General features: G+C 37.6%; 3 protein-coding genes across 3 annotated transcripts in view; 2 read left to right on the top strand and 1 right to left on the bottom strand.

The window, feature by feature from the left end:
- Window positions 1–20: 20 nt before the first annotated feature.
- On the top strand, window positions 21–6,027 carry LOC139962654 (ubiquinone biosynthesis O-methyltransferase, mitochondrial-like). Its single transcript, XM_071962817.1, has 5 exons — window positions 21–204; window positions 1,333–1,609; window positions 2,297–2,539; window positions 3,841–3,997; window positions 4,504–6,027. Exons 1-5 carry the CDS (start codon window positions 161–163, stop codon window positions 4,614–4,616), a joined length of 834 nt encoding a protein of 277 aa, XP_071818918.1. The 5' UTR covers window positions 21–160; the 3' UTR covers window positions 4,617–6,027.
- The window catches only part of LOC139962655 (protein CMSS1-like), a 31,726-nt gene continuing 22,884 nt past the window's right edge, over window positions 4,763–13,604 (bottom strand). Inside the window, exons 2-5 of the mRNA XM_071962818.1 lie at window positions 8,519–8,607; window positions 7,622–7,751; window positions 6,978–7,201; window positions 4,763–6,726 (exon numbers count right to left, since the gene is read on the bottom strand). Of these exons, the coding sequence (XP_071818919.1) occupies window positions 6,463–6,726; window positions 6,978–7,201; window positions 7,622–7,751; window positions 8,519–8,607 (707 nt within the window). The 3' untranslated portion in view covers window positions 4,763–6,462. The remainder of the gene's footprint in view (window positions 6,727–6,977; window positions 7,202–7,621; window positions 7,752–8,518; window positions 8,608–13,604) is intronic.
- The window catches only part of LOC139962651 (uncharacterized), a 39,832-nt gene continuing 34,764 nt past the window's right edge, over window positions 8,537–13,604 (top strand). Inside the window, exon 1 of the mRNA XM_071962814.1 lies at window positions 8,537–8,627. The gene's annotated coding sequence lies outside the window, so the exon portion shown is untranslated. The remainder of the gene's footprint in view (window positions 8,628–13,604) is intronic.

The following is a 13,604-nucleotide window of genomic DNA, read 5'->3' as shown; positions in this document are numbered from 1 at the left end:
GCTTTGCGTTCAATATTTTATATATGGAGAATTATTTACATGTACAGTGAACGGGAAGTCAACATTAGATGAGTATTTCCATCAACTTTTGATGTCACCGTGGAGCTGACAAACACAAAACCAGACCGCAGACAGAGCTATTTTTAATGGTTAGCAGACGATGGCCAAGCTACTAAGAGGATTGACCTGGATGCAGAGGAGAAGGTTGTGGCAATTTTTCTACTCGGTGAACACTTGTACTTGTAGTTGTACCAGGGAGTTCCATAACAACTCCTAGGTTGTACCAGTACTACTAGTAGTACACAATAATTCGCCTGCGTTTGGCATAACGTTATACTCAGTGATGCCAGAAGTTAGCAACAAATATGTTACATACTGCTAAGTGCTAGGCCCATATAATGCTCACAGGTTTATTATACTGATAAAGAAGTCTTCCAAAAATTATATCACAGACCAAGCTTTACGAGACATATACTTAGGGCCAACTCCTATCTTGCTAACTCATTCCATTGTAGAGATATCAAATTTTGAAATATATTCACTAATTAAAGTTGTGATGAAGTGAACATCAAAGTAAAATCCAGGCACACAATTCACTTAATCTCCAAGGATAATCGTTTGAAATTGACAGACATTTGAACAAAACCAGCTGTTGGTATAGACTTTGAATGACAGCATAAGCTAGGCATTTTTTCACAATGTGCTCATCCAGATAAAATAAACTATATGATTTTATACCTCAAACAACAGATTAAGTTGGAGGATGGATCGTTGTGCTTTGTATCATATACTTTCGTTCTAATTCGTATCATTCGTTATCCCTGCAAGCTTAAGCTTAGGTGTACAGTAGGATTAGTTGTAGGAAACTACTGTATGCTAGTAACATTAAAGGCCATCATACATGTTAGGCTTGGGCCTAGGTTAATCATGTCTACTCACATGGCACAGTTCAGTTTAGTAATCCCAAGGGTTGGAACCTGCCAGACGGAAGCTTCTTCCCTTAATCCATGTTAACATCATGGATGAAGAGCAGCCCCTTATATTAAGCTTTCTCTTTATGATTTTTGTGCTGCCACCAAGGTTCTGTAGTAAGAAGTTAAACCTACCGAGCAAACTGTGTAGCGATCAAACACTTTGACCTGCATGTAACGGTATCATTTGGTATAGAGGGTATTTTTAAAGATGGAAAGATATTGAATATGTTATTTGTGGACAAATGATTTGTCATTTAAGACTAGGTACTCACATGTTTCTACTTGTCTGAAATCAAATCTTTGTCTTCTTTCTTTTATTGTCATTCTCTTGTGGGTATTTTTTCTTAATATTTTGCAGGAAATCAAGTAAATTGGTCCATCCATCAGTGAAAGTACAAAGGTTTTACACCAATGACACTAAAACAGTGGATCCTAAAGAAGTGGAATTCTTTGGCTCGGAGGCAAATAACTGGTGGAGAGAACCAAACATTCTGCTGGCAATGAATCAAACTAGAGTTCCACTCATACGAGATGCCTTTATGCATCACCATATCGCAGGGGATGTTGCACAGAGTAGACAGTTGGACGGTATCTCCATATTAGATGTTGGGTGCGGAGGAGGAATCTTGAGTGAAGTAAATACCTTCATCTGTTAAAATTCCTTTAGCTTTAACATAAAAGAAATGTCAATTGACTAGAAGGCTTCAGCTCTACATTTAATATCTAAAACCTTTTAATGGGGAAACGATGGTTCGTCATTAAAAAAAGTTGATTTCAAGTTTTCCTCCCACGTTTCCTCCCACGTTTCCTCCCACATTTTCCTCCCACCACTCAGTGATAATGATGTTATATAATAATAATAAGAATAATAATCAGCAGTTATTTTACGACCCTTACGCGACCCCACAAATGTGGGACAAGCCTGCAAGGGCTTCTGGATTACAACTTATACGTCGGGTGGCTTCCAATTCAACAGTTTAACTCAAATTTGGAATCATTTCAATTTAGAAAGTCAATTCAGTTAGGAAACAGTAGATTGCTCTAAAGCTAAAAAACCCACCTTACTTTGACCCGGCTGGGCATCGAACCCCGGAACCTCCCGATTGCTAAGCGTCATTGCATCAAATGCCACCACGCCTTTATCGGCCACAGCACAGCATAGCAGCTGCTATATGTTGGGAAACGGGTGAAAGAGAGGAGGGTGGATGATAGGGAGTGGTGTACTATTTAATTTATTACTACTTAAGGAATTAGGAGGCTGTTCTGAACTTCAGTTGTTATTTGTTCATTTTATTTTATTTGTTGTTCTCTTTTATCAACAGGCTTTGGTCAGATTAGGAGCCACGGTGACTGGGATTGATGCAGCCAGTGGTATGGTAGAAGCCGCTAAGCAACATGCTAGTGTGGATCCGTCTCTCCATGACAGACTTCGATATCTCAATACCACCAGTAGCGATCTTGTCTTGACAGAAGCTGAAAGGTTTGACGGCGTCGTGTCGTCTGAAGTGGTCGAGCATGTGTCAGACCTTGAAGGCTTTCTTGGGGACTGTGTCAGATTGACCAAGGTATTTTAGAATATTTGTGTGGTGGGCATAGCAAAATGGTAGTACAAGTCACTATAAAATCCCCCTTCGAATCTGCCTCTAGTATGCGGTAGGCAGAGATGTATCCTTGCACTCTGATGCATGGTGGGCATAGTTGTAAAATGCTTCTATCACTGAAGGATAGGCTCAGAGTCTGAGCTATCTTTCAGTAATAGAAGCGAGCCTCACACTGGGGTAAGATTTTTTATTCTGACATGTAAAAGATGAACACAAATTAAAGCATCCTGCTGAAAATTTCATTTAAGTTTTTCTTACTGTTTTCAAGACATGTTCATTTGAAATTTATACATTTTGTGCTGAAAGTGAACTTGACACAAGCAAGTGTGATATCATGCAATGGACACACAACAGAAAAATATTTTGTTTTGATGGTTCTACTTTGAAGGTGCATGCATTATAACATGAATGCACTCATGCTCATTGGTAATGTATAAGCTCCACAGTCCCTGCGGGTGGAAGTTGAAACTGTACCACGTCCAAAGCCTAAACATTAAGAGCAAGGGCGAGATTACAGAAAAGCAATCTATATTATGTCCTTGTACATCCATGACATCAGACCAAATTGCTTCAAGTTCCCTTTTGGTCCAAATGTTTTAATATATCTGGAATAAGGCATGGAGACAAACTAGACAGTTTTTATGCAAGTTACATCAATATACTTAGATTAAGTTTCTCTTTCATGCCAAGAATGAGTTTTCCATTAATGTTTTCTTTTAAAGAACTTAAAAGGCATTGAAGACTCGCCCCAAACCGCGTGCGGCCATCTGCAAAAGTTAACTTTCTGTTGCTTGCAAGTGACGTTTTGTTTGTGTCGCTACAAAGTGCAAACAGTAATGAAACGTGATACCTTGTTATCTTTAGCTGGACCTGAGATGTCCATTGCTGTATCGTGTATACACTGTGCTGTGGGTATTGACCGCAGCTGTATGTATACTGACTGTACACTAGTGTCTAATTACCGACGGTAGCAAGCTGTGTGTGTACTTTCTGTGATCGATGGTGGTGTCTATTAACACTTCTGTTACACCTCATTCGAAACTAGGTCAGATTCCCGGCATTAGACGTTTCTTTTTGCGTGAGTCTTCACACCCTTTAAAGGCACTGTTAAATTAGATTTGTAATCAATGAACAAATCTGCTTTGAAATTTTTCACCATGGTACTACCATTTAAACAAACTCAGTAAATGGTACTTTTTTCTCTTTCATACTTTGGAATAGAGGCTTAACCATGTGATTGTATTTTGTTATATTTTACCTCCTAGCCTGGTGGATCAATTTTTATAACCACCATTAACCGGACTTGGGCAGCCTATGTCTTGACTATTGCACTAGGAGAATGGTTAGGTCCAGTCCCAAGGGGGACTCATCGATACCAAAAATTTGTGGCACCAGAGAGATTAAAACAGATTCTTCAAGAAAGTAAGTTATATAGTATGTCCTACTTCTTCATTCATGTTGTAATGATTAGTTGGATAATAATAATATTAGTTAAAAAGAAAAGTTAAGATATTTCTAATAACTTAATCTTGCTACCTGAGTAGGGGAGTGGGAGCTGTCCTGAAACATCTACCATTACATGTCCGAGTCAAACATTCTATTTAATTCAAGCAAATTCCCCATATTATTGAAATATAATCTTTTTAATTTCATTAAAAAAGGAAGATATAACCCACTTTATATTAAGTTTTTAATAAACTGAATTCAAAATGAAATACATTATCGATGAAATTTGGGAATTTGAAGCTTTTAAGTTGTAATATTCCAAGCTAATAGGAAGCTTTATGTATTGAAAGATTTAGTGCGTAGCCTTTGCTTTGGTTTCTGATCGAGAGCACCTTTATCAAATCTCTAAAAGGTTAACAATTTTTTCTTGGTAAAAGTTGGTAAAAGGAGTTATAAGTTACATATTTTCTTTTCTGTTGTAGATAATTGCGAGACAAAATTTCTTCGGGGACAAATGTACAATATTCTGACTAACAAGTGGTCTTGGATCAGCAATACATCTATTTCCTATGCTCTCCATGCCATCAAAACTTAGAGAGATCAAAACAGAGACTGCTCGAGCAATTTGTTCCTGCCCCAGCTCTAACAGATGTCAGGAAGTACACAATTAAAGCTTTGGAGACAAATGTGATGATTGTTAGAGGATGGTATAAAGACTTCAATGAAAAAACCAGACCACAATTATTTTAATTTCTCATATTTAATACTTTCTTCTATTCAAGGTAAAACATGTGTATGACATGAATACTTCTGTGAAGAAAACTCTGATCAAGCTTAACTTAATTTTCCAGGTGAATAAAAAGAGAACATTAAATAACCGTTTCTAAAGTTCTCCATTTTGTTTCCCTTCTCTACAATGTTTATGAGCAGCTTAACTTTCTTTATTTTCACAATTTTGATGTTAAAGTTGTTTGATTAAGCATTTTGAATAAAACCCACACGGCATTGATTTACACATATCCTGATGTAAGAGAGCTGAATGTTTGTATTTTCATTCCTCAAGTATGACATGTTGTGGTATCTGGTTGAGATCTTGTGCTGTAGACAACTTTGAAAAAAAGGTATTAAAAACATGGGATGTTCATTTGATGTCATGATAAGCTATGAAGGTACACCACTAACAAGTATGTGCTCAGGAATTTATCAGTGCCAGGCAAATTTGCGCAGTAGTGTGATCCACGTCCTGGGGAGGGGGTCTCCTGGGGCTGCCCCGTCCCCTTTGGAAATTTGTTTGCTTGGATGGCAAATGGTGCTCTCTTTTTTTCCAATTCTGGCGCTAACGTCTGTGCTAAGTATTCACCCATATTTTGGTAATGGTAAAATTTTTTAAATTAATCATAAGAAAATGTGACAGGCGGAAACGTTTAAAAGTACTGTTTGTGCTGGGCAGCATTCAGAACTATCGGGCACGGCTGCCCGATGTGTGCACATCCCTGCATTAAAATCGATTAACAAGTATGCCCCTATTTATGTAAGCACAGCATGGTTTCACTTTGTTAGTGCCTCTAAATGACTTCAAGGAAGGACTTTTACCTTTAATACAGCACACAAGACTGACTAGCTATACAATATCATCACTCTGACAGTCACACAAATGCTACATTTAATCTATAATCCTTGCAGTACAAATTTTTTCCAGAGTACCAAAATTTGTCCCATTTGATCTCATGTGTAATGACTCATGAGGACCAGCATTGTAATTTGAGTACAAATAGAATTCCTCTCGATATGAGTACAGCAGAGTACAATAATTTATGTGCAAGTTAAAGTACTTAAACTTACATTAAAGATAAAAAGTTGAAGGTTTACAGTCTGGTTTGAGGCCAAGCCCCCTCACATGACTTTACAGTGCTCAATTAACCCTTGGTCATTGGTAAACTTGTCACACCCACACACCAAAGCATGTGCACAATTCTAACAATCCCTCCCAGGGCACTTCAGTGCATCACATCTACGTGTCCCCTGGGGGATTTCCCTTAGAGTGCAGCCACAAACTATATTTACAAGTTATCTTGCAAGTACCCATTTGTACACCTGGGTGAAGAGAGGCAATGGAGATTTTAAGTGCCTTGCCCAAGGAAATAACGTAATGATCTGGGTCAGGACACGAACCTGAAATTCTTGCATTGCCTATCCAATGTCTTGACCACTTGACCACAACAATCTCATTTAATACCTACACTAGATTTCCCAGAGGACTAGTATGAGTACAAATCCATGAGAGTGAGTATGAGCAAAGACAACTTCTGTATATGCTAGAATCCAGGGATAAGTACAGACTTTATCCAGGTCTGTGTGTGACTAACTCGCACAATGCTGAGAAGTCCTGGTCTGATTAGAATGCTCTGTGCCTTTGAAACGGTATCCTGCAAACAGAGGTGTCAAAACAGACCTATTTTCATTTTCTCGTCACTCTTCAATGCCCCAATAAAATGTTCTTTCAGAAGAGAAAACAAGTCCTTTTCAAGTTCCGGCATGTCCACCATTCTCCGAAATTTCACGTCCCTCCAGTTCCAGTCTAAAATCAAAAAACGTGTCTCTGTTGTGTCCAGAGCGCCCTGTGATATTAAAGCTCCGATCCTATTTGGAGTTCCAACGGCAAAGTCGACGTTCTTAGATGCCAGAAGCTTAGTTTGATCCTTCAACTGCAGAGGGAATAGTGAAAGGGATAAAGAAAAGTATTGAATATTAAACTTTTGATCGGTTAATGTGAATTGTCTGTTTGAGGTGATATAAACCATTTAATTATGGCATCATTAATCCAAAGATTGTACGAGACAGAAGAGAATGCTTTAATTTGAATAATTTCATTTTGCTTTTAATTTCCTTTTTCCTCTAAGTTTTTTGAAAATAAATCATGTGAAACCAACAAAATCATGTTGACATGATCGTATACCTTTAAATGTTTGGCAAATAATTTAGCAGTTGAGCACTTCCCTCTAAAAGACACAGAATCTCTGTTCAGTTCCACAGCTCTCTTCCCAGATGAAGTAACGATGATCAGTTTACATGACTTCTTACTCCCAGCTTCTTTCACCACAGATTTCCAGTTCAGTATAACTGAGCTGAGATATTCCGATATCTTTAACTTAGTTTTGTTTCCTTCCAGCAAAGAGCTCCCTGGAGTGAGAGAAAGGCATGTAAGATATACGTAATAGAAACGATGATTTGCTGAGGCACGATGCAGGCATCAGGTTAGCAAGAGTTAGAGTATGACTTAAAAGCCTTATTATATTCTTGGGTTAATCGGACTGTTGGGTTACATGGTCATGAAACTGAGATGAAAGTTCTGAAAAATAAAAAATATTGTTATTCCAACTTGTACAGTCTAACACAGCATATAGAGGTCAGCAGTTGATACTGTGCTTAATACATTTGATGAGGAGTGTTACAGCTATTTTAATTAACTAATCAATATATAGTTATCACAGAGGGGTGGGATATCCAGAGTTTATACCATGTATCAATGGTTAAGTGTAAGAGTTGTAGCTATAGACTTAAAAAGGAAGCATTTATCAACCTAAACAATCTACAATTTACCTTTCAAGTGCATATCATCTTGTTCTACTGTGCTCAGTGTGCCTTTCCCACTTTTCTCCAGCCATGTGTGAAGATCTTCTAGAGTAGCTGGCTTGTCTTCCCGTTTTGCTAATTTCTCTGTAATCTTTGGCTGGTTAAAGATGAGAATTAATAAACATGAAAGTATAATTCTAAGTTTTAATATTCTGTTCATTACATTTTGAATTCTTCTTCAACAGTGTCACTTCAAGTACTCACTAGTTGTGACTTGATACTGTTTTTAAAAACTTGATCTTTCAAAAAACTTGATAAAGTTACTTTTAACATTCCTCTAATACTAGCAAGTTAGTGATCATTCCGATCACTGTTCAAAGACGTACTGTACGCACAGAGGCATCACAATGGATCGGCAACTGGACATGGGAAGGGGGATGGGAGATATGGGCAAGTTTGGCAACAAATGACAACCTTGCAATGACTAGTGCACAGCTTCTTTGTGGCATTGCTGATGACCTTTGACATGCCTGAGAAAATAACGTGATTTTTAAAATTGCAATGTTACAAGTTCTTGTTTGAACTTGTTTGAAACCTTAGAAGAACTCTTTGGTGTTCGCAATATTGTCATACTGTAGTGTACATACAGGCACTGCCTAGCCAGAATCAGTCCGTACTATACTGTACAGTGTATTACTCTACCCTTTAGTAAGGACTGTAAAGCACACAACTTTTGCTGTTTGCACACAACTTACACCTACACAACTAATTATAGTTGGATTTCTCTATCATAGTATCCTAGTATGTATAGGCGAGGCTCTCAGTTACACCAGCCCATACTACCATGAGATAAATTAATCCCAAGTTTCAAGGATGGAAAGAAAGTAGACACAGTAAGCCTCTTTTTAATACATATATACTTACCCTCTTCCTTTTCTTCTTAGGTTTTGACTCTTCTTCGAGGGATTGTGAACCTCTCTTAAGTTCCTTTAAATCTGGAGGTTGCTCCTCCTCTGTTAATAGAGGATATACTGTAAGTTACATCAATGGTAATTTGTTGACTGCTCTTATACTATTGAGAATAATTTATCCAGCATTGATTTGCAAAATGCTACACAATATGGGCCAATTAAATGCAATCTTGTAAAGATGCATAGCAGCTGTTTTGTAAACAGGGATCATAATGCTTTGTAAGAAACAAAATGTCAGAAACTTGAAAACTGCTCCACACAATTTAACACTAAATTATTTGCTATCCTAAAGCATAAAATTCAAATGAATCAATCTTGAATCTTTCAAAATTGTCCTTCCATTATTATTGCATTCATTGTGTCAGTAATTGGCATACATCATCTATTGAATATACAGCACCGGAGCAAAGGCAAGATGAAACTATACATTTGAATGCCAGTAAGTGGCTTTCAGTGCCATTAATTCTTTGTTCAATTCAGTGCGACAGAACTTCATTACATAGACATTATATTATTGTATACTACTAGCCTAACACCAAGATAAAGTGAGCCGCACATTCAGCCGCACTTTTATACAACGTTAACGGAAGAATCTATAACGAAGTTAGCAATCACCCACTCACGCACTGGCAACGTCAACGATATTAGTACGGTGGCCATGAAATGCCATATACATGCGTGTGCATATGTACGGATGGAAAATGTATTTTTCAATATGAAGAAATATATGAGGGGTGGCTGGGTATAGCCTCAAAAAAATTTCTTAAAACTGTTGTCACTAATTAATACAATAATTACCTTTCATACTATGTATTATTTGGCGTGTTACTTGCCAAGTATGAGAAAGCTACGGGTTCTTGAAATATACCCACCCCCTAAAGAACGAGGTAATTTAGGAAAGTGCCATATTTTTCAATATGAAAAAATATAATAGGTGCGGCTGGGTATATAGCCTCATAGAAATTTCTTCAAACTTATGTCACTAATTAATACGACAATTATCTTTCATACGATGTATTACTTGGCGTGATACCGCCAAGTATGAGAGTGCTACGGATTCTTAAAATATCCTCACCGCCCTCATAAACGAGGAAATTTAGGAAAGTGCCATATTTTTCAAGATTAAAAACTATAAGGTGCGGCTGGGTATTTAGCCTCATAGAAATTTCTTCAAACTTATTTCACTAATTAATACGACAATTACCTTTCATTCGATGTATTATTTGGCGTGATACCGCCAAGTATGGGAGTTGTACGGGCTCTGGAAATTCCATCCCCCCCCCCCACTCTCCGCACTCAAAAACGAGGAAATTTAGGAAAGTGCCATATTTTTCAATATGAAAAAATATAATAGGTGCGGCTGGGTATTTAGCTTCATAGAAATTTCTTTAAACTTATGTCACTAATTAATAGAATATTTACCTTTCATATGATGTATTACTTGACGTGATACCGCTAAGTATGAGAGTTGTACGGGCTCTGGGATCCCCCCTCCCTGTGCACTCAAAAACGAGGAAATTTAGGAAAGTGCTATATTTTTCAATATCAAATAATGTATTAGGTGCGGCTGGGTATATAGCCTCATAGAAATTTCTTCAAACTTATGTCACAAATTAATACAATAATTACCTTTCATATGATGCATTATTTGGCGTGATACCGCTAAATATGAGAAAGCTACGGGCTCTGGAAATCACCTCCCCCCTCAAAAACGAGGAAATTTAGGCAAGTGTCATATATTTCAATATTAAAAAATATAATAGGTGCGGCTGTGTATTTAGCCTCATAGAAATTTCTTTAAACTTATGGCACTAATTAATAGGACAATTACCTTTCATATGATGTATTATTTGGCGTGATACCGCCACGAATGAGAGTGCTACGGATTCTTGAAATATCCCCACCCCCCCCACCTTCAAAATGAGGAAATTTAGGAAAGTGCGATATTTTTCAATATGAAAAACATATAAGGTGCGGCTGGGTATTTAGCCTCATAGAAATTTCTTCAAACTTATGTCACTAATTAATACGACAATTACCTTTCACATGATGCATTATTTGGCGTGATACCGCTAAATATGAGAGTTGTACGGGCTCTGGAAATCCCCCCCCCCCCCTCAAAAACGAGGAAATTTAGGCAAGTGTCATATATTTCAATATTAAAAAATATAATAGGTGCGGCTGGGTATTTAGCCTCATAGAAATTTCTTTAAACTTATGTCACTAATTAATAGGACAATTACCTTTCATATGATGTATTATTTGGCGTGATACCGCCACGAATGAGAGTGCTACGGAATCTTGAAATATCTCCACCACCTCAAAAACGAGGAAATTTAGGAAAGTGCCATATTTTTCCATATGAAAAACATAAAAGGTGCGGCTGGGTATTTAGCCTCATAAAAATTTCTTCAAACTTATGTCACTAATTAATAGGACAATTACCTTTCATATGATGTATTATTTGGCGTGATACCGCCACGAATGAGAGTGCTACGGATTCTTGAAATATCCCCCCCCCCCCCTCCTTAAAAACGAGGAAATTTAGGAAAGTGCGATATTTTTCCATATGAAAAACATATAAGGTGCGGCTGGGTATTTAGCCTCATAGAAATTTCTTCAAACTTATGTCACTAATTAATACGACAATTACCTTTCATATGATGTTTTATTCGGCGTGATACCGCCACGAATGAGAGTGCTACGGAATCTTGAAATATCCCCACCCCCTCCGCCCTCACAAACGAGGAAATTTAGGAAAGTGCCATATTTTTCAATATGAAAAGCATATAAGGTGCGGCTGGGTATTTAGCCTCATAGAAATTTCTTCAAACTTATGTCACTAATTAATACGACAATAACCTTTCATACGATGTATTATTTGGCGTGATACCGGCAAGTATGAGAGTTGTACGGGCTCTGAAAAGCCCCCCCCCCCCTCCGCCCTCAAAAACGAGGAAATTTAGGTAAGTGCCATATTTTTCAAGATTAAAAGATATATTAGCGGCGGTTGGGTATTTAGCCTCATAGAAATTTCTTCAAACTTATGTCACTAATTAATACGACAATTACCTTTCATTCGATGTATTATTTGGCGTGATACCGCCAAGTATGGGAGTTGTACGGGCTTTGGAAATTCCACCCCCCTCCTCCCTGTGCACTAACAAACGAGCAAATTTAGGAAAGTGCTATATTTTTCAATATCAAATAATGTATTAGGTGCGGCTGGGTATATAGCCTCATAGAAATTTCTTCAAACTTATGTCACTAATTCATACAATAATTACCTTTCATATGATGTATTATTTGGCGTGATACCGCTAAATATGAGAGTTGTACGGGCTCTGGAAATCCCCCCCCCCCTCAAAAACGAGGAAATTTAGGCAAGTGTCATATATTTCAATATTAAAAAATATAATAGGTGCGGCTGGGTATTTAGCCTCATAGAAATTTCTTTAAACTTATGTCACTAATTAATACGACAATTACCTTTCATATGATGTATTATTTGGCGTGATACCGCCACGAATGAGAGTGCTACGGAATCTTGAAATATCTCCACCACCTCAAAAACGAGGAAATTTAGGAAAGTGCCATATTTTTCCATATGAAAAACATAAAAGGTGCGGCTGGGTATTTAGCCTCATAAAAATTTCTTCAAACTTATGTCACTAATTAATAGGACAATTACCTTTCATATGATGTATTATTTGGCGTGATACCGCCACGAATGAGAGTGCTACGGATTCTTGAAATATCCCCCCCCCCCTCCTTAAAAACGAGGAAATTTAGGAAAGTGCGATATTTTTCCATATGAAAAACATATAAGGTGCGGCTGGGTATTTAGCCTCATAGAAATTTCTTCAAACTTATGTCACTAATTAATACGACAATTACCTTTCATATGATGTTTTATTCGGCGTGATACCGCCACGAATGAGAGTGCTACGGAATCTTGAAATATCCCCCCCCCCCTCCGCCCTCACAAACGAGGAAATTTAGGAAAGTGCCATATTTTTCAATATGAAAAGCATATAAGGTGCGGCTGGGTATTTAGCCTCATAGAAATTTCTTCAAACTTATGTCACTAATTAATACGACAATAACCTTTCATACGATGTATTATTTGGCGTGATACCGGCAAGTATGAGAGTTGTACGGGCTCTGAAAAGCCCCCCCCCCCCTCCGCCCTCAAAAACGAGGAAATTTAGGTAAGTGCCATATTTTTCAAGATTAAAAGATATATTAGCGGCGGTTGGGTATTTAGCCTCATAGAAATTTCTTCAAACTTATGTCACTAATTAATACGACAATTACCTTTCATTCGATGTATTATTTGGCGTGATACCGCCAAGTATGGGAGTAGTACGGGCTTTGGAAATTCCACCCCCCTCCTCCCTGTGCACTAACAAACGAGCAAATTTAGGAAAGTGCTATATTTTTCAATATCAAATAATGTATTAGGTGCGGCTGGGTATATAGCCTCATAGAAATTTCTTCAAACTTATGTCACTAATTCATACAATAATTACCTTTCATATGATGTATTATTTGGCGTGATACCGCTAAATATGAGAGTTGTACGGGCTCTGGGAACCCCCCCCCCCCCTCCGCCCTCAAAAACGAGGAAATTTAGGTAAGTGCCATATTTTTCAAGATTAAAAAATATATTAGCGGCGGCTGGGTATTTAGCCTCATAGAAATTTCTTCAAACTTATGTCACTAATTAATACGACAATTACCTTTCATATGATGTATTACTTGGCGTGATACCGCTACGAATGAGAGTGCTACGGAATCTTGAAATATCTCCACCCCCCTTAAAAACGAGGAAATTTAGGAAAGTGCCATATTTTTCAATATGAAAAAAATATAAGGTGCGGCTGGGTATTTAGCCTCATAGAAATTTCTTCAAACTTATGTCACTAATTAATACGACAACTACCTTTCATTCGATGTATTTTTTGGCGTGATACCGCCAAGTATGAGAGAGCTACGGGCTCTGGATATAACCCCCTCGAAAACAATATACACGCGTG

The sequence above is a fragment of the Apostichopus japonicus genome, chromosome 21 (genome assembly GCF_037975245.1).
Source record: "Apostichopus japonicus isolate 1M-3 chromosome 21, ASM3797524v1, whole genome shotgun sequence".
In the NCBI taxonomy this organism is placed as follows: Eukaryota; Metazoa; Echinodermata; class Holothuroidea; order Aspidochirotida; family Stichopodidae; genus Apostichopus; species Apostichopus japonicus.
The sequence above is the reverse complement of the archived record's forward strand: the minus strand, read 5'-3'. Positions and strand labels throughout refer to the sequence as shown.

Excerpts from the sequence above, each read along its gene's own strand:
- LOC139962654 (XM_071962817.1), top strand. The coding sequence starts at position 161 with ATGGCCAAGCTACTAAGAGGATTGACCTGGATGCAGAGGAGAAG. Across the intron at positions 1,610-2,296 it reads GAGGAGGAATCTTGAGTGAA|GCTTTGGTCAGATTAGGAGC; the intron begins GTAAATACCTTC and ends TTTTATCAACAG. Across the intron at positions 2,540-3,840 it reads ACTGTGTCAGATTGACCAAG|CCTGGTGGATCAATTTTTAT; the intron begins GTATTTTAGAAT and ends TTTACCTCCTAG.